General features: G+C 33.3%; 1 protein-coding gene across 4 annotated transcripts in view; it reads left to right on the top strand.

Annotated features, from left to right (window-relative positions):
• Positions 1-1,453: 1,453 nt before the first annotated feature.
• The window catches only part of LOC118747759 (calcium uniporter protein, mitochondrial), a 216,412-nt gene continuing 191,012 nt past the window's right edge, over positions 1,454-26,853 (top strand). Inside the window, exon 1 of one of the 4 annotated variants that reach the window (XM_036481884.1) lies at positions 1,454-1,872. Coding sequence is in view for 2 of the 4 variants with exons in the window: in XM_036481882.1 (XP_036337775.1) it covers positions 2,201-2,311 (111 nt within the window). In the remaining 2 variants the exon portion in view is untranslated. Of the gene's footprint in view, positions 2,312-26,853 lie in introns of all 4 variants that reach the window. The other 3 variants (XM_036481882.1, XM_036481886.1, XM_036481883.1) reach the window with 3 other exon arrangements.

Below are 26,853 nucleotides of genomic sequence, written 5' to 3'. Positions count from 1 at the left end.
TTCAAGCAGCACCCTGCAGTGAAAAGCCAAACCAGTCAGTAAAATTACCAGTTAATTAACTAGTATAGCTAAAGCAATGGCCTACTATTTCAGCTAAATACGCTTTTGAATTGTCAAAGCCAAAAAGCGTCGCATGAAGTCTACCGGTTCTCAAATCGCAGGTTTGAAATAAATATTAAATATTTAAACAATTTCTTTTCAAATAAACTAAAATTTGCTTGGAGGTGGTTCAAATTTTTCAAATCAATAAAAGATTATGGCAATTATTTAAATTCGAGGAGAAACCTAAATAGAAATTACATTGCGATTCCAAAATTTTTTTTTTTTCATTAAATTTGAGAATTCCTTTAAGTTTCAAGTAAAAAAAAAATACATTAATAAGGAAAAACATTTTCCGGTACCGAAGAATCGAACATCTGATCTCTGGAATGGCACGCTGGTGCTTTGCTCTATCGAGCAGTGCAACATATTTATTCCTTTCAAGGGGATGAATTGGCAAACTGTCCCGTAAACTGGTATAATGCTACTAGTATTTCTACTGGTAGGTGCTGATGCTTAACCAGATAATTGACATTCGGTAGGACCACCGCCATGTTAAAAATACCAGTCGCTAATATTGAAGAAGGATAGAAAGTGAACTAGTTGGGCTGAAACGCAAACTGGTATCATTCTACTTCACGACTACAACCATTCACGGCAAGGCGCTTTACTCAATGAAACCACATGATGCCCATCTGGTTTAACATACATATATATACTACATACATACATACATATGTATAAACATCCGTGCATTAATTTACAAATACTTCTATATATTTATCGGTGGCGGCAATAAAAGAGAAATCATACAAACTTGCTGTGGCTAAGAGAGAAAAGTTTACGCTCTTTCTAGTAAACTTTTGGGTAGTTTTATATGCGTATACAACATTAACATTTGACATTGGCCCAATCGTGTGCTGTCGTATTGTTAGCGCATGTTTTTATGAAAGAAGTTTTCAATGTGATAAATCTTAATTTTAAGGAAATATTTGATTTTTAATTGTTAAATCAAATTTAACTTTTTCGATTATTTGCTTAAGACTGTAAAAAAATGTTGGTTATGGTTTCAAGTCCTCGAAACATTTATTTAAACTTTTAAACTATACGACATACAACAATGCGACACTTACTTACGACACCGTTGTGTAACCCTCAACTGTTTCCTTTTTTATTTTTTTCACGAACTCTTGGCAAAAGTTGCCTAGTAAATAAAATTTAGACTAATCTCTAAAGAAATCATAACATTTCTTTTAGACCGCGTTACTTTCTTTGCCAAGCTTAATTATTTCTCAAAATTTTCCAAATGACCCAGCATTTAGACAGCTTCCAAGAAAAAAAGCTCTCACCTCCGGCAACACCACCGCAAACAGAGCCGAATGCTAGTGAAAGCAGTACAGTGATAAAGTGCAGGCAAAAGAGAACTTTCAGTTGTTTGCCAACGTTCTAAGCGTGTTGGGGACACTTTACTTCGCACCGTGGAGCTTGGCCAGCCGCCGCGGCATAGTAAAGCGAAGCAAACAAGCGAGCGAGCGAGCAAGTGAATCCGATATAACTGCATGGAGCCCCAGTGCTAGCGCCAGCACCAGTGAGCTCCCCGGTGTTTGGGATTTGTTGTGTTACATATCCACTATATAAATAAAGTATAAAATTCAAGCGCGCGCTTGTGTTTCTGTGTGTGTGTGTGTGTGTGTGTGTGGCGTTCATGCAAAGTGGAAAATTAAGAAGAAAAATAAAAGCTTGTAAAAGAGCAAAGTGACAAAGTGTGTGAATAAGCGCAGTAACGCCAGTACCATCCAGCAGCAGGAGTAGCAGCAAAAGACTACGCAAAAGGTTTTCTTATAATTTTTGTTTAATCGAAGAAAGTGAAATTCTCCTTCCCCAACTGCTTTGCAAAAAAAAAAACAAAGCTCTTATTGAATGCAAATAAAGAAATTCAATCCAAAATTAAGTGAAATTTGTTTGCATCGGCATTCGCAAAATTGGTGAAGTGAAGTGGAGTGGAGTGGAGTGAAGTTATCGTTCGATTCGTTGTTGTATTGCTTGCTGATAGCTGTTTTGTGAGCGCGTCACGGTGTAAAGCGGTAAAATAAGAGGTGGGCGTGTGAAAAGCGGGTGTGTCGTTGCCGTTGCTGGTGTAGTTACAGGATTCGGGGTGAATATGGCGCCGGGCGTATGTGTAACAAGTTTCCGTATGTTAATGCGGCGAACGGAATTGAGTAGCCATCTATGCCGTGGACTGCGGCTAACACCAACCGGGCCGTATTTGCTGGTAAGTGGAGCCACAAAAAACAAAAGAGTATTCTCTGCACTGCAGTTGAAATATTATTCGAAGCCAGAAAAAAAATGTGATCGCATGTGTTTTCGCTGTTTTTTTTTTCTTGTGGTTCTCTTTTTGTGTTTGGTTCACTCTCCTTCATTCAGCTGCCACGCCAAACGCATCTCTCAGCTGCCAGCTACCTTAACGTTTTTGGCATTGCACTTCATCGACTTTAGGCAGAAGGTTAACGACTTTCAATGCTCGTTGGTGCCCATTGAAATCGGGGAATGGAAAGCTATGTTCCAAAGATGCGGCACCAAAGGTCTAGCGTGTCGCTGAATATCGCGTGGCTGACTATATCGAAAGTATCATAAGGCTAAGATATTTCTGGAAATATACATATATGTGTATATCTATACAATATGTACGTATGTATAAACTATATATATGATTGAGTGTATAGCGTGCAAAAATAGAATCAGCGGCTAGCCGGTTCCATTTATGTAGGTAGAGAACGGGAGAATGTGATTCCATTGCATTATCGGCGACTAGTGCGTTAAAGTCAGGGAGCGGCGGCAGGGGTAGTGTGAGAAGAAGAGGCTAACAATGACAAACAGTGTTGCCGCTGCCTCCTTAGCCTTTATAGTATCCAGAAAAAATTTAAAATTGTATTCAAATCGTCGCCGGGGTAAAAGATTGCCGTAAGCGCAATTTTGACGATTTTTAGTTATAGATGCAGTTATTTGCAGATTTTGAAATAAGATCTTTCGATTGGTGTTATGTGTGTTTAGATATCTCCTTTCGTTTCCGAGATATTGACTAAAATTTTTTCGATAGTTTGGTAAAAATTTAGTTAGTGATGCAGTCATATTATACTAATTAATATCTTAAAAATGGCGTTCTCCATTTTTGGATATCTCCTTTAGTTTCCGAGATATTGAGTATAAAGTGTAATTAATTTAGTAGAAATTTTGATCACATTTTGTCGTATTCCCTACAATGTGGCTGCCAAATTGTAGACAAATCGTCGCCTGAGAAATTGCATTCCAAACTTCAATCGCGATTTCCCACAAGCTGCCGAAATCAACATACGACAATCTTTTACCCAGGCGACGAAATGCATCCACCGAAAGGAGCGGACATTTTTACACGGTACATCTATGGAAGAGAAACTCGGCCCTTTAACAAACTTATTAACATGTAGTCAGTATTTTCCTATACTTTGACACGGATTTGGGAAACAAAGGCCCGTAGTTATAGTCAAAATTAAGTCGACTCTAAAGTTAATTGCAGCTTTTTGACATAATTTTTAATGGGATACCTGTCAAAAAAGCTGTAACTAACTTAAGCTTAAGACTTAATTTTGATTATAATTACGGGCCTTTGTTTCCTAGATCTATTTCTTAGAATGGAAAATACTGACTAAAACGACGGGCCAAAGTTTCCGCATGTTCAATGTTTATTACTGCGATTAGATTCCCACAAATAATACATGCAAAAAATGTTTCCTAGTCTATCAAAATAATACTAATTTAAACTAATTTCGACCTTTTACATTTAGTTCAGTAAATTGTTATTTTCTGCAAACTGATGGATTAGGGCTATCTATGAAATTAAAAAATTCTCAAAATCGTGCATTTGCCTGTAAATTCCGCCTTCAAGCGAAATTTCTATTTCCGGGTTGTTTGAATTCTCGCTTAACGACATATAACTGAAAATTTTTAGTACAGTCAAGTTATTGTTGAAAATTAGTCATCGGCATGGTTGTCAATTTCCTTTGAGTGCTAAGAGAAGGGTTGCTCAGCATGTAAAAGTTGATTTTTTCGCATTACAGTTAACTACTATAGGTCGGAAAACTTTTTAAAATTTGCAAACTACTTGGTGTTATTAAATGCAGTTTATGTAGCTAAAAAATTAATTTTTCAAAGTGGCAAGAATAAAAGAAAATTTCTTGCTTGGAGGATGAGCAGCCAACTGTTAAAAACGTTATAATACCTCGTACATAAATAAAAAAAAATTCCTTCAACCTACGAATACTTATGGGAAAAATTTACACTGAGGAAAAAAACGAAGTATCCCTAAAATTGGAAGGCGAAAATGTATCGAATTGGATACATATGTTTCAAAACGGCAACACTGATGACAAAACCGCTTTATTACTCCATTTACTTACTTATATGTATGTATGTATGTATGTATGCATTTTACACTGGTTAAAAAATCGATTATCTTTGTGAAAAAAGAGACATGTCATAAGCGCAGTCCTTAAAATGTAACAAAAAAAAAAAATTCTTTTGTTATTTATATGAAAATTAGAAATTCGTGCTGAGCGAGCTCTAAATCTTAGTATTGAGAGCTACACTTTTGACAGGCGTCTTTTTTTACTGTCCCAAAAATTATTCGCATGGGATTTTGAAAAAGAGTTGATCTAATGTACCTACAGCTAGTCAATAAAGTTTAGGAACAGTGATTTTTTTTTACGATACGGGCGACTATTTTTTAAATATTTTATTTTTCGTTAATTTTTTGTAAAAAAATATGGTTAAGTCCTCAACAAAATAAGAGTTCCATACCTTGTGCAAAATTAAACAAAATTCTGCAAAATTTCATTCAAATATTGCACTTTTCATTTACGCTCTCTAGAAAAAAGTTGAGTGCGCAGTTTTTTAGCCATTCAATTTTAATATAATAAAGTGCACGTATGAGGAAGCTGGTACTTATCATTGATTTTTGGCATTTTTTTGTTGAAGGTGTCGCACATTTTTTCCATATAAAAAAATTGTCGAACATTATTTTATATGGAGAAAATGAGCGACACCTTCAACAAAAAAAATCTAAAAATCAATGGTAAGTCGTAGCTACCTTGAACTTGCACTTTATTATACTAAACCTGAATGGGCTAAAAAACTGTTAACTCCGATTTTTCCTAGAGAGTGTAAATAAAAAGTGCAGTATCTGGATGAAAATTTGCAGAATTTCCCTTAATTTTGCATAAGGTTTAGAACTCTGATTTTTGAGGATTTTGTTGTAGAATTAACCATATTTTTATAAAAACTTAGCGAAAAATTGAATATTTAAAAAATAAGTTGCCGGTATTGCAACAACTTCGCTGTACCTAAACTTTATTGACTCTCTGTATATACATAAATGTATGTACATACATATGTGTTTTTGTATGTATGTATATATACATACATAAGTATATGGAGAAGATGTACATATGTAGTTAGCGAAGAGTTGTGAGCGACTAAATACATGAAATAAAAGAGAGTCTGATTGCGAGCGCAAAGTAGAGCAGAGCAGTATAAAATTAATGTACGAAAGTGGGGGAACAGGCAATTGGCTGGCTGGAGTCTCAAATGTGTTTTTATTCTTTCGGCTTTTTTTTTCAATGTTGATGGGAAATTTTTAGATATGTTTATTTGTCTTTTTTACGCTGCTCCTCATTTTGTTAGCTTTGGTGTCAAAGGTATTATAAATATGCCGGTGTTTTTTTCGAGGTGTCTACAAACATACATTCACTAGCCGTAATTTATTATTATTTTTTTCGCCACACGTGTTTATTTGTCTTGCTTAAATTAAGTTGCTAGCAGTGCGTAGTGGTGGTAAATTAGTTGAGAGTGTTGTGTTTCGTAACTATTTAAATAATTTTTTTTTTTTACTCAAACGTGTTAATTCGGGTATCACCATGGGTTATTGATCGATTACATTGCTATCGCTGCATGTTTGCATACAGATATGTATGTATATATTCATAAGAGCAATTCTTATCTCGAATTCTCATCTATGTATGTATATGAGTAGATACATATGTAAATAATACTCACAATCACAAATGATTCACTTTTTACATATCAACATGCGGTATAAACTTTTATTATAAGTATGAAAAGGTATATATGTACATAACTATTGCAAAACACTATTAGTGAAAAATTTGTTTCACAACAGTCAGATGTTTGGATTGAAAACCAATCTTGATGATTTTCTCAGTACAAACTGTGTGACTAATAAGTTAACACTAGAAATACGGACGTAGGTCATTTGACTCATTTTTCTATTTGACTGCCAATATTTCTTTTTTTCTAAATTTTTATTTCGTGCTTTAATGAAAAATTCATAAAATTTGGATCCCTAACCGCCAACAAGACGTAAGAGAAATTTTTTTAAAAGTATTATTTTTGATACAGAGGTAGTAAATAGTTCTTAATGCTCTAGGAACATTTCTGCATCAAAAGGAAATTTTCGAAAAAATGTAAAAGCATAATTGTTGTGTTTCAAACTTAAATATATAGTATAGCTACTTAAAATGACTAAAATAAGAAAATAAAAATTTAGGTTGAAATTTTATGTTAAATATATTATGAATAAAGAATTTTTAATTTAAAATTATACTTTTTTGTTACTAAAACTAATTTTAAAAGAGTTGGGTCAAATGTCTCCTGTCCGTTTTTCAAAGTATGTAAGTCGATTTTTCAGGGTTTCTAATATTGAGGACTTACAAGATTTGAGAATATTTTTTATGACTGGCAAGCAAATAGTTTACAAAGTTTTACGATTTTAGTTGTTTTATACAAAAAGAAAATCTGAACAATAGTTGTTTTTTTTTCTGTGAACTTTCTTCTCACTATAATTAAACAGAGTGCGCAATTCCATGGACACCGTCCCAAAAAGGCAGTAAACAGCTTAACAAAAAAAAAAACAAAACAGCATCAAAAATCTCATTATTATGATTCCGTTGATACAATTTTTCACTTTTTGTATGTAGATTTTTTTAAGCTTAAACCTTTTTGTCATCTGAGGTATTTTTTCAAAAAGATTTTATAATTCCAGTGGAAAATCAGTACCATTTTTTTTTGTGGGGAGTGATGCAGTCTAATGTACATGCATACATATAGCAGCAATTAATTTCATTTAAAGAAATGGCTTGTCGTCCATTTCCCCTGTAGCGTATGTAGTGCATATTTTTAGGCGAAATATTTAACTTCTTCTGGCGGGGCGACATCTACCTCTAGAGTCTTCTGATTGTATGTCTTTGATATGATATCTACAACGAGGTTGATATCTAGACTAGGTCGTATTGAAACTTTGCCATAAATACCTTTGCTATATTTATAGTGTAAATGGTGGTCTGGACATACAACATTGCAAGTTGATAAAATCGTTGTAATAAAATGGAGAAGAGTCCACTCCTTTAGCGACTCTAGTGGCGCAGTTGAGTGTGAGTTCCTTTCATGAACATCTGCAAATTTTACTTTGACAGATTACTGCTTTTGAATACATCTGCATACATGATAGAGGAGTTACATACTTATATAAAAAATCGCATCTCAACAAACACAGGTATGGAAGATATACTTTATATGGCACCAATCTAAGGGATTTTCACTGCTATGTGATCGGTATGTAAACCGGTAACACAATTTATTGGGTTTAGTTTCCTACATAAAGGAGATATATGGCAAAAAATGGTATCTGAACAATCAGTGCTATAGGAGATAAAGCTTATACAGTATAGATTTTGACGATTTTCTCAGTAGACTTTGTATTATTATTTATAAAATATCTTACGAAATTTATCGGTTTTAGCTGTTCAAATAAAGGAGTTTTACAGTAAAATCCCATATCTGAACAATCAGATGTATGGAAGATATATGTTGTAGTCATCCGATCCTTGTTATTTTCACTATAAATATTCTGTGAAAATGGTGCGAAATTTCATATTCCTAGCTGCATAAATGGAGGAGTTATGATAAAAGACCTCATATCTGAACAATCAGTTGTATGGGGGCTGCAGGTTATAGTGACCCGATCTTTGTTATTTTCACTGTAAGTCTTCTGTTGATAATGAGTGAAAACAGCGCGAAATTTCATGGTCCTAGCTACAGAAATGGATGAATTATAACGAAAAATCACATATCTGAACAATCAGTTGTATGGGAGCTATAGGTTATAGTTTCCCGATCTTTTTAATTTTCACTGTAAGTTTTCTGTTGATAATTATTGAAAACAGTGCGGAATTTCATGTTCCTAGCTATATAAATGGAGGAGTTATATCGAAAAATCTCATATCTGAATAATCAGTTGTATGGGAGCTATAGGTTATAATGACCCCATCTTTGTAATTTTCACTGTAAGTATTCTGTTGATAATGGGTGCAAGTATTGCAAAATTTCATGTTCGTAGCTGCATAAATGGAGAAGTTATAACGAAAAATCTCATATCTGAACAATCAGTTGTATGGGAGCTATATGTTATAGTGGTCCGATTCTTCCGGTTCCGACAAATGATTAATACATTATAAAAATACACCCACCTACCAAATTTGATCCGGATATCTCGAAAACTGAGAGACTAGATTGCATACAAACAGACAGACAGACAGACGGACAGACGGACAGACGGACATGGCTAAATCAACTCAGCTCGACGTTCTGATCATATAAGTATACATTTTAATGGGTCTATTTCTTTTTGTTCTGGTACTTACAAACATCGGACCAAAGTTATAATACCATTTCATGCTCATGAAAGGTATAAAAACCCTCCCTGTGGGCAGCTTCTCATAGCTCTGAGAGTGTTGCCCACGGACGATGTAATTTCACAGTCACGAAGCATAGCGTCGTTTCAACCAACACAGAGAGCAATCTCCTTAGCCTCGAAAGGCGAATCCTTTGATTTCCCTTTGGACATAAACAAATTGTGTGATGTAAAGGAGTTTATGAGCTCAGTTAGTCCCTAATATGGAGGTCTAACAATCCCTTTATTTTTTCGCTAATGAAGGAAGTTGGGTTAACAGGTCTGTATGATTTAGGGCCATTTTCTCAAGGAGGTTTTAAAATTTATCTACCATTTAAACAAAAATTTTGTTCTCAAAAAATAAGTTTCAAGGGCAGATAAATTTTAAAATCTTTTGAGAAAACGGAACTTAGTCAAGTCGAGAAGCCTGTTGCCCGATTTAGAAATAAATATTACGGATACCTTCCTACAAGCGTACAATTTTTATTCCCGGTAATAACTAGCCCTTAATAGACAGGCCAAGGGATCAATGATTTTCTCAATACATACGTAGAAGGGCTGGATAAAAGGATATTATTAGATATATCTCCGTAATCTATTAACTGATTCAAAAAGCAAATCGTGAATAGTCCAAAGACAGTGGAAAAACGCTTTGGTGCTGCTGGATATCTGTCTGTTTTAATATATTCGAAAATATTGCGGTAAGAGTAAAATACGTCAGACAGAAATATCAAAGTCGCCGATAGCAGATGCTTATTGCTCAGCGCTCGAGCATCTTTGCTAATTTTTCATATAAATAAAAAAAATTAGCCAATCACATGTCAGTCAGCTGTTGAAGAACAACTCAGTATTAGCTGATTTTTTCACAGATATTCCATTGAAAATTATGTCAAAAAGTTGCCACTCACTTTATCTAGTAGCGACCAAGGCACATTAAACAGGTAGTATCAGTAGAGCAAAAACAACATTTGGGTGTATTTTGTTGTTGCTTCTGGTATCGAAAGTGTCGACAACTGTTCTGAATTTTTTCTTCTAAATCAAAGCGTGCCATGTGAAATACAAAAAATTATAAAAAATAAAAAATTGAAATTGGAAAAAATAAAAATTGATGCAACTTTCTTTCCTAGTAAATTTGTTTGCTTCTCGAAGCATTGATCCATCCTTTGCAAGGCCCAGTAATCAGCGGTCGTGCTGCTGAGTTGGGCGAACGTTCCAAAAGCTGCTATTCAATCGCTTGTTTTGTATGGAAAAAGGTTTCACAAGCAAATGGATTTTAACAACTTATAATTTTCGTGAGAAAAAATTAAAAATATTTGACATTTTCGAGACCAAATAATTTGAAAATAAATCAAATCAGCTGCTCTACTGATACTACCTGTTCAATGTACCTTGGTAGCGACTTATTTTTGATTTATATCTCTGTGATTCTAATAATTATTGCTTTTTTTAGCGTAAGTATTCAGTTAATACATAGTTATGTAAATACTATCACGTGCTGAGAAAAGTCTTCTTCTTCTTCTTTTTGTTTGTCACTGTAACCGCCTTAGCGACTTTGGCTGAGTTTAATAAAGCATGTCTGTCAGTCGTTGGGAAAAGTACTATTACATAAAAAATCATATTTTCTTTAAACTACGACATATGCAGACTTATTTATGTATTGATAATTGCGAGACGGATTGCTATAAATAAAAAGTTGAAAAGTGATTTACTCAAAATTACTTTTTTAAGAGCTACCTTTTTTTTAGTTATTTAAGAGAATTGTTTGAAATCACTCTCTAATTTAATGTGCTCAACTCACCAAGCTGGGTTTAGAAAACTTAAAAAAAAATCTGTAAACAGAGAATATGAAGAGAAACTGGTGATCTACAAAAAGCACTTGAGAGCGTTGTTTTAACTAAATACTTACGTGCAGTGTTGCCAGAACTTTTTGGGGTGACCGGCTAAATTGGTTACTTTTAGTGCTTTAAAATTGTCTGCACATTTTCACCAAAACTTTTAACTTTCTAGTCAGCATCTTTAGAAAAAATGATGGTATACAGTTTCGAAGTCTATTGAATTCTAGTTTAATGAACAAGCGAGGTCTTATTTACTGCTGATTTTAGGCATTTTTTTAATGACGATGTTGCGATTTTTTTTTTGTGCCATACAAAGTATGTTCGACAAGTTTTTTATATGTAAACAATGCCAAATACCGTCAACAAAAAAAATCCAAAAATCAGCGGTAAGTGCTAGGTAATTTAAATGTTTGCTTTATTATACTAAAATTTTAAATTTCTAAAGATGCTGATTAAAAAGTGGAAAATTTTGTATAAAATTCGCAAAATTTTCATAATTATTTCATAAAGTATGAAGTTGGGATTTAAATGGTATTTTTTAAGTAATCAATTATATTTTCATAAAAAAGAATAAATATTAAATTAACTAAAGAAAAATAGTCAAAACTTGCTAAAATGTCGCGTCCCAGTTTAAATTTGGGTCACTGTATATGTGCTTAAAATAAAAATCATTGAAATCGGCCCAGTATTTGAAGGCTTTTCGGATAAGAAAAAATTTTATTTCAATTGTGTATGTATATGTAACACATTTCGACATGAAAAATTTCTCCGAGATAAGGCTACCCATTTCTAATAGATTTTGGCTGGTTAAATTTGTAAAAATGGAAACCTATATATACGAATTTTAAGATAATATTGCAAATAGCAAAATCGGCTAATTTTTTTGTTTTTTGCAAAACGACTAACAAATCGGCTGCCGGCTAAACTGAATTTTCTCCGGCTATTTGCTTTCGCAACCGGCTAAATCTAGCCGGAAAACGGCTCAAATGGCCACACTGTTTACGTGCGTGCTCAACCCCGGGCAGAAGAAATAGGTATAAAAGAAAACTATGTACATATGTATAGGCATACATATACATATATTTTTGTATGCTAGACTATACATATTATTTAAAAATTGTTCTTGCTAAATACCTTTTCATAATTTGTTTTCGTTTTTGTTTTAGTTCTGTGTATTGTCGCATAAAATCTAAAAGATTAAATTCATGTGCATGAGCATAGCCTGCACATAAATATTTACATCTACATACTTGAAAAATACCGGCAGCAATTATCACAGACGAACATGCTGTGAATGGCAAGGTTAGTTGAAGGACTTGAAAATTGCCTCGAAGTTTTAAGAAAGATTTTCCTTGAACAAAAATATGCAACTAAAATTTTCCTTCCGTTCCTAATTTTGATTAATTAGTAAAGGAATTTGAAAAAAAATATATAAAATTGCAAGAACGAAAAAATCTCTGCTTATGAGGCGTAATTGACAGACTACATACATTTAAAAAAATTATTGATAAAAACAAGTTGCATCTTTTAAAATGTATTTAAATATTTATAAACATATGTACATATGTATCTAATGTTTTCATTTCTAGCAATATTTCTTTTCAACTTTTTTTGTTGATATCGAACCAGGCAATGGATAAAGTGGAAGGAGTTCGACGATTTCTACCACTGGGAATCAAAACGGATTTAGATAAAAAGAATGTGTCCAATGACGCACACGTTACGTATGGGCATACATATATATATATATGCATATACAAATACATATACATATGTACGTATGTAGCCTTAATCAATCAATACCAACCGGCATTTTTTAATGCTTCGACATATTTTGCTCTCTGTAGAATTAAAACTCAAAATTGTTTAAATGATTCAGTTAAACAAAATGATTCAACAAAAGTGAGCAACAGACATAGGTGCACACTAGGGTGTTCGATTTTTCGACTTTTTTCCTAAATCGGCTTTCGAGTTATTCGAAAAATTGCAATTTGGAAAAAAAACGATTCCCGATTTTGAAATTAAGAAAACTGGTCTTCTTTTACATAGTTTTCATACTGTGAATATGCTTATGTTGATATGAAGTCATGACCAACAATTACAATAAACCTATTAACAGTAAAGATAGCTCTTATTTAGAAAGGAGTAAAGCAAAATAAGTTCATAGTTTTTTTAGATCAAAAGGAAAACAAATAAAAATCATGTTAACTTTTTTTAATACTTTATTGCATTTTTTCACACATTTTTCGGATTTTCTAGTAGCGCCTAGCAACATAAGAAAAGATTTTCCAAATACCGGTTGCCGCTCGACTGATAATGGCAAACTTCCGAGTTTACTTCTGCTATAAAAAAGCTTCTTTCGTAGGTGGAGTAAAAGTGAAGATATCTTCATTTGTGTCACAACATCAAGAAGCAGAGCACATTCATTTATTGTAATCAAATATGATGTACTATTCATCCCCAAATAACCTAAGATATAATTTTAAAACTAAACTGGAAAAAGCCTTTTAAAACTTCGAAAAACTCCAAATTTTCATTGAGAGGTCAAGATTTGTTTGAAATAAAAACCGGGTTGTTCGATATTCGAAAAATCAAGATTTCAAAAAACCGCCTACAGATATCAAAAATGAAACCGGTGGAAAGCGGGGTGGAAAAACCAAGTTATTCACCCTAGTGCATGCTATGTATTTATATGTACATTAGACCGTATCACAAAACAAAAAGTTCAATTTGTTCCAAGTGATTTTGACTACTCGACGTGAGAGTATTACAGGAGCTTGAATATTTTTTATACAGCTAAATCAGTTTTTGTTAAAAATTTCTTTTTTCAAGCTTTTAATAAATACCTTTTTAAAATTATACATACCCAGAAAAGGTCTTCCTATAATGACACACTAAAAACTGAAATTTTTTTTCTGAAAAAAGCACACCGCAATCAATAATAAGTTCAAAATACACCCCCGATGATGAAGAGCGCCTTGGCTATATATTTGCTAATAGCCGAGAACGATACAGCAAACTCGAGTCCAGAATATATTTTCTGTTAATACATACATATGTATTTACTTGTTATTATTATAATAGATGTGAATACTTACACAATGACTGTTGTTTAATGGAAATGGGATAATATTTTTCTTGCAAAGGGGTTTTCGATTGACATCCAGATTACGCTCGACTAAATAGCTGCTAAAAAAACTTTAATCGACATATCTCTATGTATGAATATGATGAGATTAGTATGACATTAGTGAAAGCAAAGTTTAAAAAACGTGACTGCGGAAACCAAAACACCGGTGCATCGCTTGGATGACTCAAATGCAACACGATTTTAGTTATACCTATGTATATACACACGTATGCCGACGGCTGCAGACTCAGTTATTTCCCGAATGATCTAAGTTTGCATTTCCATATTAAAGTTTCAGCTCAGAAATGCCAGCTTATCGAAACTCATTGAAGATTTTATTTCTGAGATATGACTCCACCTTATTCATTGAACCATTTGGATGTAAATTAAAAGCTCAAATATATGTAGCTTCTTTTGAAAATTAATGTGCTAAGATATAAAGAACAGCTCGGAAAAAATATGTACACATGTACTTGTACAAAAGAGCACATACCCACCCAGTCAGCCAAATGCAGAACGCTCCGAATATGGCGTGAAAAGGGACTCCTACAGCAACACCTCGAACGATTGCTTTCGGAGCGCTCCTAGTCAAAGTGTTTTTTGTTATCTTGTTTTAAGGTTTTTAATGCCATAGACTGGAAACCAGGGACTGTGACAGTTACAACTTTTACCAATTATTTTTTGACTTTTATTTAATTACTCCTTAAATAACCGTTTTTTCTGACTTTTATTCTATAAATCCAAAATAACAATTATTTGACAGTTTATTTAACAGTTATGTTGGATTTTTAAATTATATGTCTTAGATAACTGTTATAGAAGACTCTTATTTATAAAAGTCATAAATAAAAATCAGTCACTGATCTTTATTTTTTAAATCATACTTATATAAGTCATTTGTATAAGTACGGTGACCATTCGTCCTGTATTATCGGCCCGTCTCTACAGGCAAAAGTTTTTGCCAACCAACTGTCATTTTTACTGCCTGATATAAAATTTATGAGAGGCAATATTTGTTCGTCGGTATTTTTTATCTTGATAAAAGAATTTGTAAGATGGCTATATTTGACGGATTTAATCAATTAAAAAATTTTTAAAATTTGCTACTTCACATTCAAGTACAGAATAGCAAATATTTTATTAGAAAACAGCTAAATTTTTACTTTTATATTAAAATATCAATAATGTTGCCGCCACGATTTTATCGCTCAAATGAAAATGTAGCTGTCAAATTACCAAATTGCTGGCAATATATATCAAGATAGATGCTCTGATAATTATTGCTTGCCAAGAGCCACATGCGGTCTCCTTTGGCAAAATATTGCCTGAAAACATTATTGAGATAAAAACATTTGACTGTGGGGACAGCAAGTTATGCAGTGACGAAAACATTTACAGTTAAACAATAACGCATAAAAAATTACTTCTGGCTAATATTAGAACTCTTCAGGCGCATTTAATAGACAATTTGCTGGTTCTGGCAAAGAATTGAGCAGAGCAGAGTTTTTTGAAAAATTATAAATAGTTTTTTTTTTTTTTATTTCATTATTTCTCCCTTTTTTAATTTAACGTTTTTATTAATAAAAAGCGAAGAGGAAAAAAAATTCTAATACTTATTAATTACAAAAAAAACTAGGAGCATTTTGGGAAACCGTAAAGCCTCCTCTTCGAACTTTTATTAGAGTACACCCAAAACACTCTGTTTGGGTTATCTTCGGATAATTTAAGGAGTCCATTTCAAAAAATCATAGGCGAATAAAGGAGTCAACTCGGAGTCTTTGCGGATTGTCTGAGGGAACATTCTGGGAATCCAAGATTTAGAATTAAGCTGAAGGCCCACTTTTTTTATATATGTTTTCTCCGGCAGATATTCTCCTTTGGCACTCTTTTCGGAGCGTCCCTAGGAGCATCAGCGTACCGCACAGGTAGTACTAATTGTGGACCTTGCGGACTCCGTTGGCTGACTGGGTAAGAACATAGAATTTCTCTGTGCGAGTATTCTTTCTGTTCGCATATTCGCAAAATGTAATCAAGCAAAATGCTAAGTGGAATTTTTCTCCCTTTTTTCTGTGCATTCATTTTTGCCTGGTTTTCGGTTCATTTAACTTAAATACAATTTTAAATCACAGACCGACTGAATGAATATTCATGTGAATGAGTGAATGCTTGGGCGCTTGAATAGCCGAGTGTGTATTCAAATCCTTTTGGCGTACAACAAGAGCTCTCAAGGTACGAAATGCCTCGCAGGTGGGATAAATTATTTTATACTCAAATTGCACTTCGTTTTTGGTTGGTTTGAGTTTTAAATGTCATTAACTCGAATGATTTTTAAAAGGTTAATTAAATGTGAGCAGCTTTGTGCACCAAAGCACATACGCGCATGAATTAATAAAGAAGTATGATGCGAAACTATTAATCGGCATTTATATGACATGAAGTGATAATAACAAAAACTGCTTTATTGGCAATTGGAAATTTTTTGAGTAATCGACGAGTAAACGCCGGCTTTAGTTAGAGAAAAAATCTTAAAAGCTGTGAAAAGCCAAAAAATGAAATGAGCGATGTTGCATAGTTGGGGGAGCATATCGAAATTAAATTAAGTTGTACAGTTACAGAGTGGTGTTTGGAAATTTGTCATTGAGCTAAACTCATTCTCTTTAAATCTGTATAAATAAATGCACCAATCGTGTGATTTGGCCTTAAGTCTTAAGCAAATTTTTCAATACACACGTTTCGAATTGTAGCCAAGTGCTTAGTTGTTTACATTTATAGCACGTAATGAAATGCATACTTTCAGGCGTAGGCACATTTTTAACAAATAACATTAGAGAAGTATCTCGTTTTATCTTTCAGTCAATCTGATTCGCTTCCCACATTTTTTTTTTTTTTAATTTCTGACAGCTCGCTATTTTTTGCATAATGCCACTCAATTGAAGATTTTTTCCACGTTTCACACTCCTACGCATTTTATAAAAATACAAACCACTACATATCTGTGAAAATATTTATTGTTTTTGGCAACCGATTTCTATACGTACACTGCTGAGATTCTTGCAAAAACACTGAAAGTGCAATGAAATCAGCGCGATGGCCTTGAAAATTGATAAACCATCACCAACGTCAATTTCATCTGACGTGCGGCGTAAGCAACTAAAGATGAAACTATATATAAAATATATGTAGTATAGTACATCCCTGTAGGAAAATATAAACATATGTATATAATTAAATTGTAACAGGCCGATAACTGTACATTATATGTAGATATTAAAGAAAAATTAATTGGCGGGTCTTTATTAGAGCCACAGAAGCCAAATAAAAATTTTTTTGGTTTTTTTGTGTCGATCTGTCTGTATGTTTGTACGCGCATCACTCGAGAACTAATACAAGGAATTGAATGCAGTTTTCCCCGATGCATTGCTTAAGTTCTAACTTAAAATATAGGATACAAATAATTAGAGAGTTGCCACCTGCTTGAAAATTGCAGCTTAAGTAAATTGATAAGATAAAGTAAATATTGCAATATAGTTGTCAAAACAATGAGGTTTCAGAAGCCTGATGCCTAAAATATTTTTGTTGAAGGTTGCCACCTGTTTGAAAATTCCAATTTGATTTAATTGGTAAGATAAATTAAATATTGCAATATGGGTGTCAAACTAAAGAGGTTCAAACAATTTACTACCAAAAATATTCTTGAGGAAGGCTGCCACCTGCTTGAAAAATTTTATTAAATTATAAATTGATATAATGAAATATTGCAATATGGGTATCAAACTAAATAGGTTTAAAAAAGTTTACTGCCGAAAATATTTTTGCAGCGGGTTGCCACCTATTTGCAAAATTTTATTTAGTTAAAGTGATAAGATATGGTACATAAATACTGAATTAAAATATTTTTGAAGAAAGTGCACGATATATAGAATCGAGGTTATAAGATTATAGATTTTGTTTCCAGGATTAAATATCTTCGACAAATATATTAACTAACACCTCTATTCCTAAAAAATTTAGTATGTTTTAAAAATCGAAAATTTGTTTGAAAATATCACTTCATAAAGCTCTTCAAGCAGTATTTGCTAAAAATTGAGCCACATGAATGTTGTGAACAAATAGCACCTATGACTTCCGTTTAGTTTGAACTCTTCTGCATATACAGTGTATGATGCGGAACCTTAGCGGAAATTTCCCCAATTTAGATATCGCCTAACTATGTGCCCGTGCCAAAAACGTATTCTCAATTATCCAAATCCTACTGAAGAACTAATTCACCTTGCCAGTGTCCAGCTGCAATACAATTTAAAGTAGACTAATCAAATTCCTGCTGGGCTGCTTTACTACATTCATTCAAATAAATTTATTCTTTTTAGCTCATGTTATGCTCGATTGCGACATTTAGCAATTAAATATATAAGTTTTAAGAATTTTGAAAATGTAGCACAAAATCTCTGTAGTAGATAAACTGTATGTAGTACACCATTAGTACAAGTTTTTGTTTTAGCAATGATTTTGTAGAATTTCGTTTGGATGCGTCATTTGCCTAAGAAAAAATTTACGTAGGTATGCAGCTGTTCATTTTCTCAAATAAAGCATCATAATTTGCTACGACTATCAATGTACGCCATTACGGTTATCTTTTGCATAAACTTTGTTTCAATTGCCGCAAGCAATGAAAAAGCGGTAAGAAACACATTTTTTTTTTAAATTTCGTAGGATAATTACCATAAATACGCGCATTACTTTCGCGGAATTAATTTCAGCTGTATTTTGTGAGAAAATAGCCTAAATTCTTCAAAACCTACGCATTTTTAAGCGCTAAATTCCTGCGCTGCAAAAAACTTCGTCCTTACGCTGTTAAGTATCACAGAAATTTTCTGCCACCCTCTCCCGAGTTGAAGCGAAAAGAATGCTTAACTGCATTCTGCTTGCTTTATCTCATTTGCATCAATTTAATTTTTTCTGCGCTTCGTTTTTTCCCCCAATTCACTTGAATGCCAGACATGCGCTTGCATTCGCGTTTTCAAACTACGTTTTGAAGTGCTTGTCCCGAAAGTGTCAGGTGAATTTTTTATTTTTTATTTTTTTTCCTGTGTAAATGGAAATCACTAAAGCGCCATTGCCCGGCGCTGTTCACGACAGTTCGCGAAATGCGATTTTTTTTTTGTTATTGTTCTTACCTGCAATGGCATAATAAGACGTTTTTTTTTCTTGCATTCGCTATTTATTTTAATTTATACTTTCGTGTTTATTTTGGCAGCAGGAAATTTCATTAGTAGCTCTGGGAAAAAATTAACCTGTTGATAGGTTTTCGTTGCCACTTTGAATTTATTTGTGAAAATATAATTTCCGTGCTAAATATTTTATGTAGACATACTATACTCGATATGCTTCAATGCTTCTCAGAGTGTTTTCTTGTTTATTTTTGGTTACTTTTTATAAATTTATTCAAAACTAAGTTAATAGTAAAAACAAATATTTTTAAGGCAACCTTTTTTTAATATGAACGACATCGAACCATAAATACTGGTTTACCAAATATATCGACTCGTGCGCCACCTATCGGCATGTAGTTAGTATACGTTCTAAATATGAACCAAATCGGACCACAAATACGGGGTTTTCAAATATCTTGACTTCTGCTCATGCGCCACCTATCGGATTAACTCATTGCATCGTATTGCATTGCCATCGGGCTCTGAGCCAACTGCGAGGTTTCCAGTCTCTAGGTCATCGGGAAGTTGGTCAAAAATTGATTGCAAGATTTGCTCCTAAAAACATACATACATACATACAGAGCAAGTTAAATAAAAACTTGTAAAAAAGTTGTGGTTTATGAATAAAAATCTATGTCTTCATAGCTGTATATCGACGGTTGAGCGGAAGTCGCCCTACCTCGGCTGGCTTAAAATTTAAAAAATTTTTAAATTTGCAATGTTCTCATTTTACCCAACTTCGGTGTAGAACAAATTCATAACTCAAAATTATTGTAGAGTGCAACCCGAAATACTATACTCATATATTGCGCAACACACAGAACTACCATCGTGTTTTTTTTTCAATTTTTTTTGAGATGGCATATTTTCAAAAACTAATTTTTTTTAACAAAAAATTTGTATGTGAAAAATTTTTTAAGAAAAAAAAATTTCGAAAATATTTCTTTTCATAGAGGAATTTGATGTGTATATGTGTGATTGACTTCTTTTCAAATTTTTACCTCGCCCCGTTCTCGAGATAATTGGAAAACTATTAAATCGATTTGTTTTTGTGCTGTAAAGTTTTTAAAAATGTATTAATCAAGCTCAAATTTCATATTTATTTATTATTTATGTTTGTCCATTAACCCTAAAAATTTTAAACAAATCAAACACTTGAAGTGTGAACCTCGTTCATTTTGGTATGGAACGCCCCTACTATAGAATTCTTAAAGCTTGAAGATCGTTACTAAATCATTCTTTCCCGCAAATATTTGCAAGCTCCCCAAATTACAAATGTTTTCAGTTTCCGTGGAAATTATTTTTTTTTTAAGAAAGCATTTCTACAATAAGTGTAATTAGTGCATGTGTTTGTTGTCGCTTTTGTAAAAAAAAAAAAGATGTTGCAATGCGTAATTTATAGTTTTACATGATCTAATTTGAGAAACCGCTCCAACATACAAAATTATGGCTGCTGTCGGCATCACTTAACTATGCTGAATTTGTTGAGGTGGTAATTTAAAGCAACTGGAATGTTCGTAAGTTCAAAAGAAATGCCAAGACACACCATCAAGACTTACATTATTATTTGTATTACAAACATCTGCTTGTATATATGTACATTAGGATGGGTGCATATTTTTTTTTTACTATGCGCGTATAGCATAGGAAGATTCTACGTGTAATTCTAAGTAAATTTTCGGAAGAAACCATGTGTCTAAAATCCATTTGGACTTGTCGAATCGCGAAAGTAAGTTTGGATAAAAATGTGAAAATTTTCACTATTGCGCCCTATGGTAGAAGTTTTAAGAAAAATATAAGTGCAGAAATAAATTCCTCATAACAAAAACCCCTTATAGCAATGTTTTTATAGAAAATTTAAGCACTTCTTTAAGGCACTACGGAAAAATGCTATGAAACTTAGTTTCGAAATTTGGCAAACTCTAAATTGATGTTGGACCTATGGTTTCGTCGGCAAATTTTCTTCGTAGAATCCTACTGTGCTATGCGCGTATTGTCGAAAAATCTACGACACAAATTGACCCGCCCTAATATACATACATACGTAGGTACACTTATCTATGAAATTTGGTCTAAGCCAGTCAAACTGTTATACTTCTCGTGCTTTAGCAATATACTTATGTCAGTAATAGTTCTTAGGCGGGAATTATATATGGATGTATATCTGTTTTCATATTTCAAACATTTTCTCCTTTCTGACATCTGTCAACAAAACGTCAGTGAAATGAGCCAGCCAAACGCTTCCAAATATTCTCCTAAAAGCTATCAATATTTATGTTATCAATAATAGTGTGCCATGTCAAACACCGGCTGACGTGCGAAATGAAATCTTTTGTAATAATGGCAGCAGTTAATAAGACAGAAGGGTGGGGCAACAAAAAAAAGGAAATCTTTCTTGGAATGTTTATTTATTTAATACTTTTGAGTAAACTTTTTTCGGAGGGTTTCGATGCAAATGATGTCCAGCCTATAAATTAGGGTGATCCTTGAATCATTATTTTGTACGTAGAACCGAATTTCAAAATTTTAAACAAATTTTAAGCGGTCGCTAACGGGGTTAGAAAAAATTTAAATTTTTGCTATAAATCGCAAAAAATCGATAAAACGTTTACTAACTTTAACTCAGCGAAATTTTGAATTTTTCAATAATCATGCCACCAACGCAATAGTCTCTAAAAAACTAAAATAAAATAACAACAAAAAAACTGGGTTTAAAAAAAAATAAAAAATATTTAAAATTGCGTTTGGCTGTTATTCTTTCGTATGTTGGTGGCATGAAGATTTTGCCTGAGCAGATCCTTAGTAAAATGTTCCGAAGAATCAATCCCCTAACGACCTTCCAAATTTGCTTTTTGCGGGGTTTCTCGAAGTAAGGGTCAAAAAGACCCTTATAGGCGGGAGCTAATGAGCTAGATGTTCTACGACAATATTTCCCATGAAAATTGACTATATACATACATATGTCTTAACCTTTAATTTCGCTCAGACATTTATTTTAAACATTTTTTCGACTTTTTTGAGAACTACTTAGGCCGAGACACGAAAACTTTAGTAGACCATAAAATAAAAATGCGTGCTAACTTTTGTAAATCCGTCGAGTGTTTTACTACTGGATGAGTATACTTGCAGAAAATGTTAACCAAGTCGGGGCTGCCGGTTACTTTCATATACAAATGTAATAAGTCAAATTATTAACTGAAAAAACCTCAAATATTGAGGAAACGGAAAAAACTGTACAACAGATGCACGCGACACAAGCAAAATAAAAACAGTCTTAGAAGTGTATTTCCAGTTAACGAAGGTAGTAATGAGAAGAAATTTTGGCCGGACGATAGAAACTCTTTTATGGGAAAAAATGAGTTTTGAAAAATTTTGAGTTGAGACTGTTTTTGACTTACATTCGTATGTATGGAACTAAACATACACCCACTAGAACTTAAAGGGAGATCTCCCAATGTGAGGAATAAAAGAGTACTGCCTTTGGCCTGATTTCGGAGCAATAAGAGAGATTTGTCGGTTTTGACCTCCTTTATAACTCGCTTAGGAGTCAAATAGGAGATCTCCTAAGCGAGCAACAAACGAATACTCCCAGAGGCATGATTTCGGAGCAATAAACGATTTTTGTCGACTTTGCACTCCTTTATTACTCGTTTAGGAGCCAAACAGGAGATCTCCCAAGTGGGCAATAAAAGAATACTCGCTGAGGAATGATTTTGGAGCTATAACTGAGATTTGTCGATTTTGTACTCCGTTATTACTCGCTTACGAGCAAAAAGCGATGTCTCCTAAGAGAGCAATCCAGGAGTATTCCTTTTGATTTATGGGGGAGCTATAGGCACCTCGTTCAAAAGAATTTTTGTGTTATTGGAAAAATTATCATAAGGAAAACTACAGAAAATATTTCATATAGAAACAAAATAAGGAGGATGCAATAATTTAATGTCGATAGGACACATTTAAATGAAGGTGCGTCGGTATGTATTGCAACTTTTGTTTAATTTAATAAATATTGTATTAGATACCGCTAAATACTTTTCAGATTTGGCAAATTATTAGGAGTGTCAGCACTTACGCATGACTCCGTGGTTTTAACGTTCATATCAAGCCGGTCCAGATCTTTTACTGGATGACAAAGATATCGGATGGGCAAAGTCACCTACACATTAAAACAAGAAAGTTTCATACACTCCCTACTTGCGTGAACTCCTGAATACCCAAGCATCCCTGAAACCCAGGACATCATGTAGTTATCTTTATTATTATTCTGTTTTACTTTTAATGCATTTGTTCGCAACAGCAACTCCAAAATTAATCAATAATGTACAAGTAATAAGTATTATTTATGTTTTGTCTGATCTCGTACTTATAGGTATCAGTTAATATCTTTTAATATTCTATACAAACATGTGTTTAAAAAATTAAATAAATAGATTGCGTAAATAGGCAATGAAAATCTCTTTTATTACTCGTAGAAAAGGCTTTCGGGATGCCTCCCATGGGAGTACTCACTTATTGCTCGTTTGGGAGGAATATAGGATGTTTTTCTATGTGCACTCCCTTGTTGTCTTTTTGGGAGGTATAGTGGAGGTTTTTATGGGAGTACTCACGTATTGCTCCTTTAGGAGGTTTGTGGGATGATATTTCTGTGTGTGCTCCCCGATTGCTCGATTAGGAGGTAAATGGGATTACTCCCCTTCCTAGGACATACAATGTTAAAGGGAGTATACGAAATTACATGCTTATACACAGAAGCATAGGGAGCAATGGGGAGTATTCGTATACTCCCCAGGGAGTACTCACCGAGCAATCGTACGATGCTCCCAAGTTCTACTGGGCATAGACATGAATACATATACATATCCGTATGCTTGCATATGATTTAAAATTAACAAACACACTTAGGTACATATGAGGCATTCTTCGTGAACTGTAGCCCGCCTCTCCCCAAAATTGGTTCAGCTAAAAAAATCGGTTATATGTATGTATGTACCTAGTCCTGAAAATTCGGTAAATATTTTAGCTTCTAAAATTTAAATGATTAGTGTCTTGAAATCCAATAGATATGGCGAACTGAGTTAAAAAAATTATTGAATTTACTTGAAATTTAATACTTACTCGTGGGTTTTTGAGGTTGCTAATTACGAATGTGGCCATCAATTTTAAAAATTAAAAACAGTGGACATATTACGACGAATTCAATAAATGAAGAAAAAAATAATCCGCCTTATTGGATACGCCCTTTTGAATTTTAAAAATTCATGGTAAGATTCATAATTAGCGGCCCTAAAAACCCCCGACTAATAAATTTCAAGTGAATCCAGTAATTTTTCAAAACTTTGTACGCCATACTGGATTTCAAAAAAACGCCACTCACCATTTAAAAGTAAACAGTTTTACTGAATTTTCAAGAATATAACCAAATGTTTTTTACTTAAACCAATTTAAGAGAGAGAGGCGAGCTTCAGATGACGAAGAATGCCTCATACATATACATATATATATAACTGAAATGCTGAAATAAATTGCAGGTATAAATGTAACGGCAATAGCATGCACCAAAACCGATGCTACGAGTCAAACAAATATACATATTAGTGTTCGTAGGAGCAGCAAACGAGTTGGATATACTATCTACATACTAAAAGCCACTAATATCGTTTACTAATTCACACCACAAAGCATTCGCAAATATTTGTACAACTTAAAATCAGCTACAAAGCAACAATGCGATGCGATGCACAATAACAACATTATAAACAAATCGCTGACGCTCTTCAAAAGTGTATTAACTCAAAATTACCGGTTTGTAAGAAAATGCACAGAACTAGTGCAAAGGTGGGCTTTACTTTATTTTTTTTTTTGTAAGAAATTACAACCAAATAATACTTCTACTTTTTCTGGAAGTCAAACATATGAACAACTCAATGCATAATACTCGCATTATCGCTGAAATTACAAATTTTGAGTTAATACACTTTTGATGCACGCGTTCATGCAGATGCGCTCATGTGCTATGGTGAATCATTTCTCCGACATTTAGTGTAAGTATATTCGCAATTAAATAATAAGAAATTGGAATGATAAATAATGGAATTTAAAATCTGTAATTGATGTGGAAGCCGGAGTGAAAATTTCGAATTAATATTCTGGATGAGAAATTAGTTTACATACGTGCATATGTATGTATTTGTCGCTGTTCTCTGCACGATATGACTTAAAAGAATAGACTTAATATTATTTATGTTGCTGGTAAGTAAGGCCGAGAGTACAGAAATAATCCCGCAATAAACTTGAAACCACGAAAAGTGCCGGAAAATCCCGCGACAAATCCGGAAAGATGCCGAAAAATATAACACGAGCAATCTCGAAAAGTCCGAAAAAAAAATTCCGAAAAATTTACAAAGTTTTTAAAATTCCAGAAAAATAAAAACGAAAAATCCTGAAAAAAATCCGGAGCAAATCTTGAAAAGTTTCCATAAACCCTGAAAATCACTAAGCATTTCGTTTTTTTTTCCTGAATCGTTTACTTTTTAGAAATCGGCTAAAATTCTTAGTACATTAGTGTTTAGCACCCTTTAAATATTTCAATTCTATTAAAGCATTTTAGCAATTTCTAAATACCAAAATTTTTATACCCGAACGCACTTGTGCACAATGGTATGTTCCGATGTGCTTAACTGAAGGATATGTGTACCTCCAGTTAGCGTTAACAAGACATGGTGCAACCGGCCGCTATACTTAATATAATTTTTAATAAGATCTCCTTTTTACAGCAATCAGTAAAGCAAATACGCGACAAGGGTCGGCTTGGCCAAAAATCTGGCTACAACTCTATCATCAATGATTTGTAGCTTGTTAACTTTTACGTGTAAACAAATTTTCTAATTTTAGAAATTCATGTTTGCCTCGATTTGTTTCCTCTCAATAAAGGACAGTTTTTTTTTGCTTTTTAGAGCTAAATATTGCATTACAACCCTCATCAAAGCATTTTTAGTATTCGACGGCAATTTTTCACTGCCTTTCAATATTGATTTATGAGCACGTGGAGAGATACTAAATTTATGCCTACATACATACATATTCAGTGAGAAAGTATTTTCTATACAAATTGGTTAAAGATTTAATCCATTTAAGTATATGTATGTAAAAGTATACCTTTATAAAAATCCGCTTTTATCTCAACTTCAGCTTGATTTGCTGATTGCATGCCGATTGCAACTGTCAATACTTAAGCTTTGGCGGCTAATCAACAGCTTTATAAAATGTACGATGGGATAATCCTAGCAAAAATATACATAGATAAATGTATAAAAGTATCCTTGCTGCTTTGCTACTAAAATTTCGTTAATACTCTTATGTTGTAATATTTTCATTGCATCCTTAAAAGGAATACTAAATGCTTGCTCTTGAGTACGCCCGCTGATTCTAAGGAATCTTTTTATTTTTATTTACTCGGAATATGCTGATAAGCTCAGTGAATGAACAACGAGGAATCTAATGAAAATACATATGCTTGTCATGTGCTATGTAGCCGTAAATACGATGATAATACATATGTACATAAATATGTATTTACATACGACGCCGTGGCAATAAGCAATAAGGCATCAGCCAGCAGACACTGAGACAGGACGATTGGTATCTATACTGGTATACATATGCACCTATATTAGGGTGTCAACATTTTTCATTAAAAAAAAATTGGTGCTGTTTTTCTAGTGGTATTATAAACATTTTTGTATTTTAAGACTTCCGCCCAAATATTTTGAAAAACTATTAAGATTTACATGAGCTGGACCGATTTGGAAAAAATATCCAAAAATTTAGTTTGTTTTTTATAATTAAAATTAGTTTAAAATT

Source organism: Rhagoletis pomonella, unplaced genomic scaffold (assembly GCF_013731165.1).
Source record: "Rhagoletis pomonella isolate Grant_MI unplaced genomic scaffold, Rhpom_1.0 Rhpom_scaffold_00012, whole genome shotgun sequence".
Lineage (NCBI taxonomy): Eukaryota > Metazoa > Arthropoda > Insecta > Diptera > Tephritidae > Rhagoletis > Rhagoletis pomonella.
Note: the sequence above shows the minus strand (reverse complement) of the source record. Positions and strands in the feature narration are given on the sequence as shown.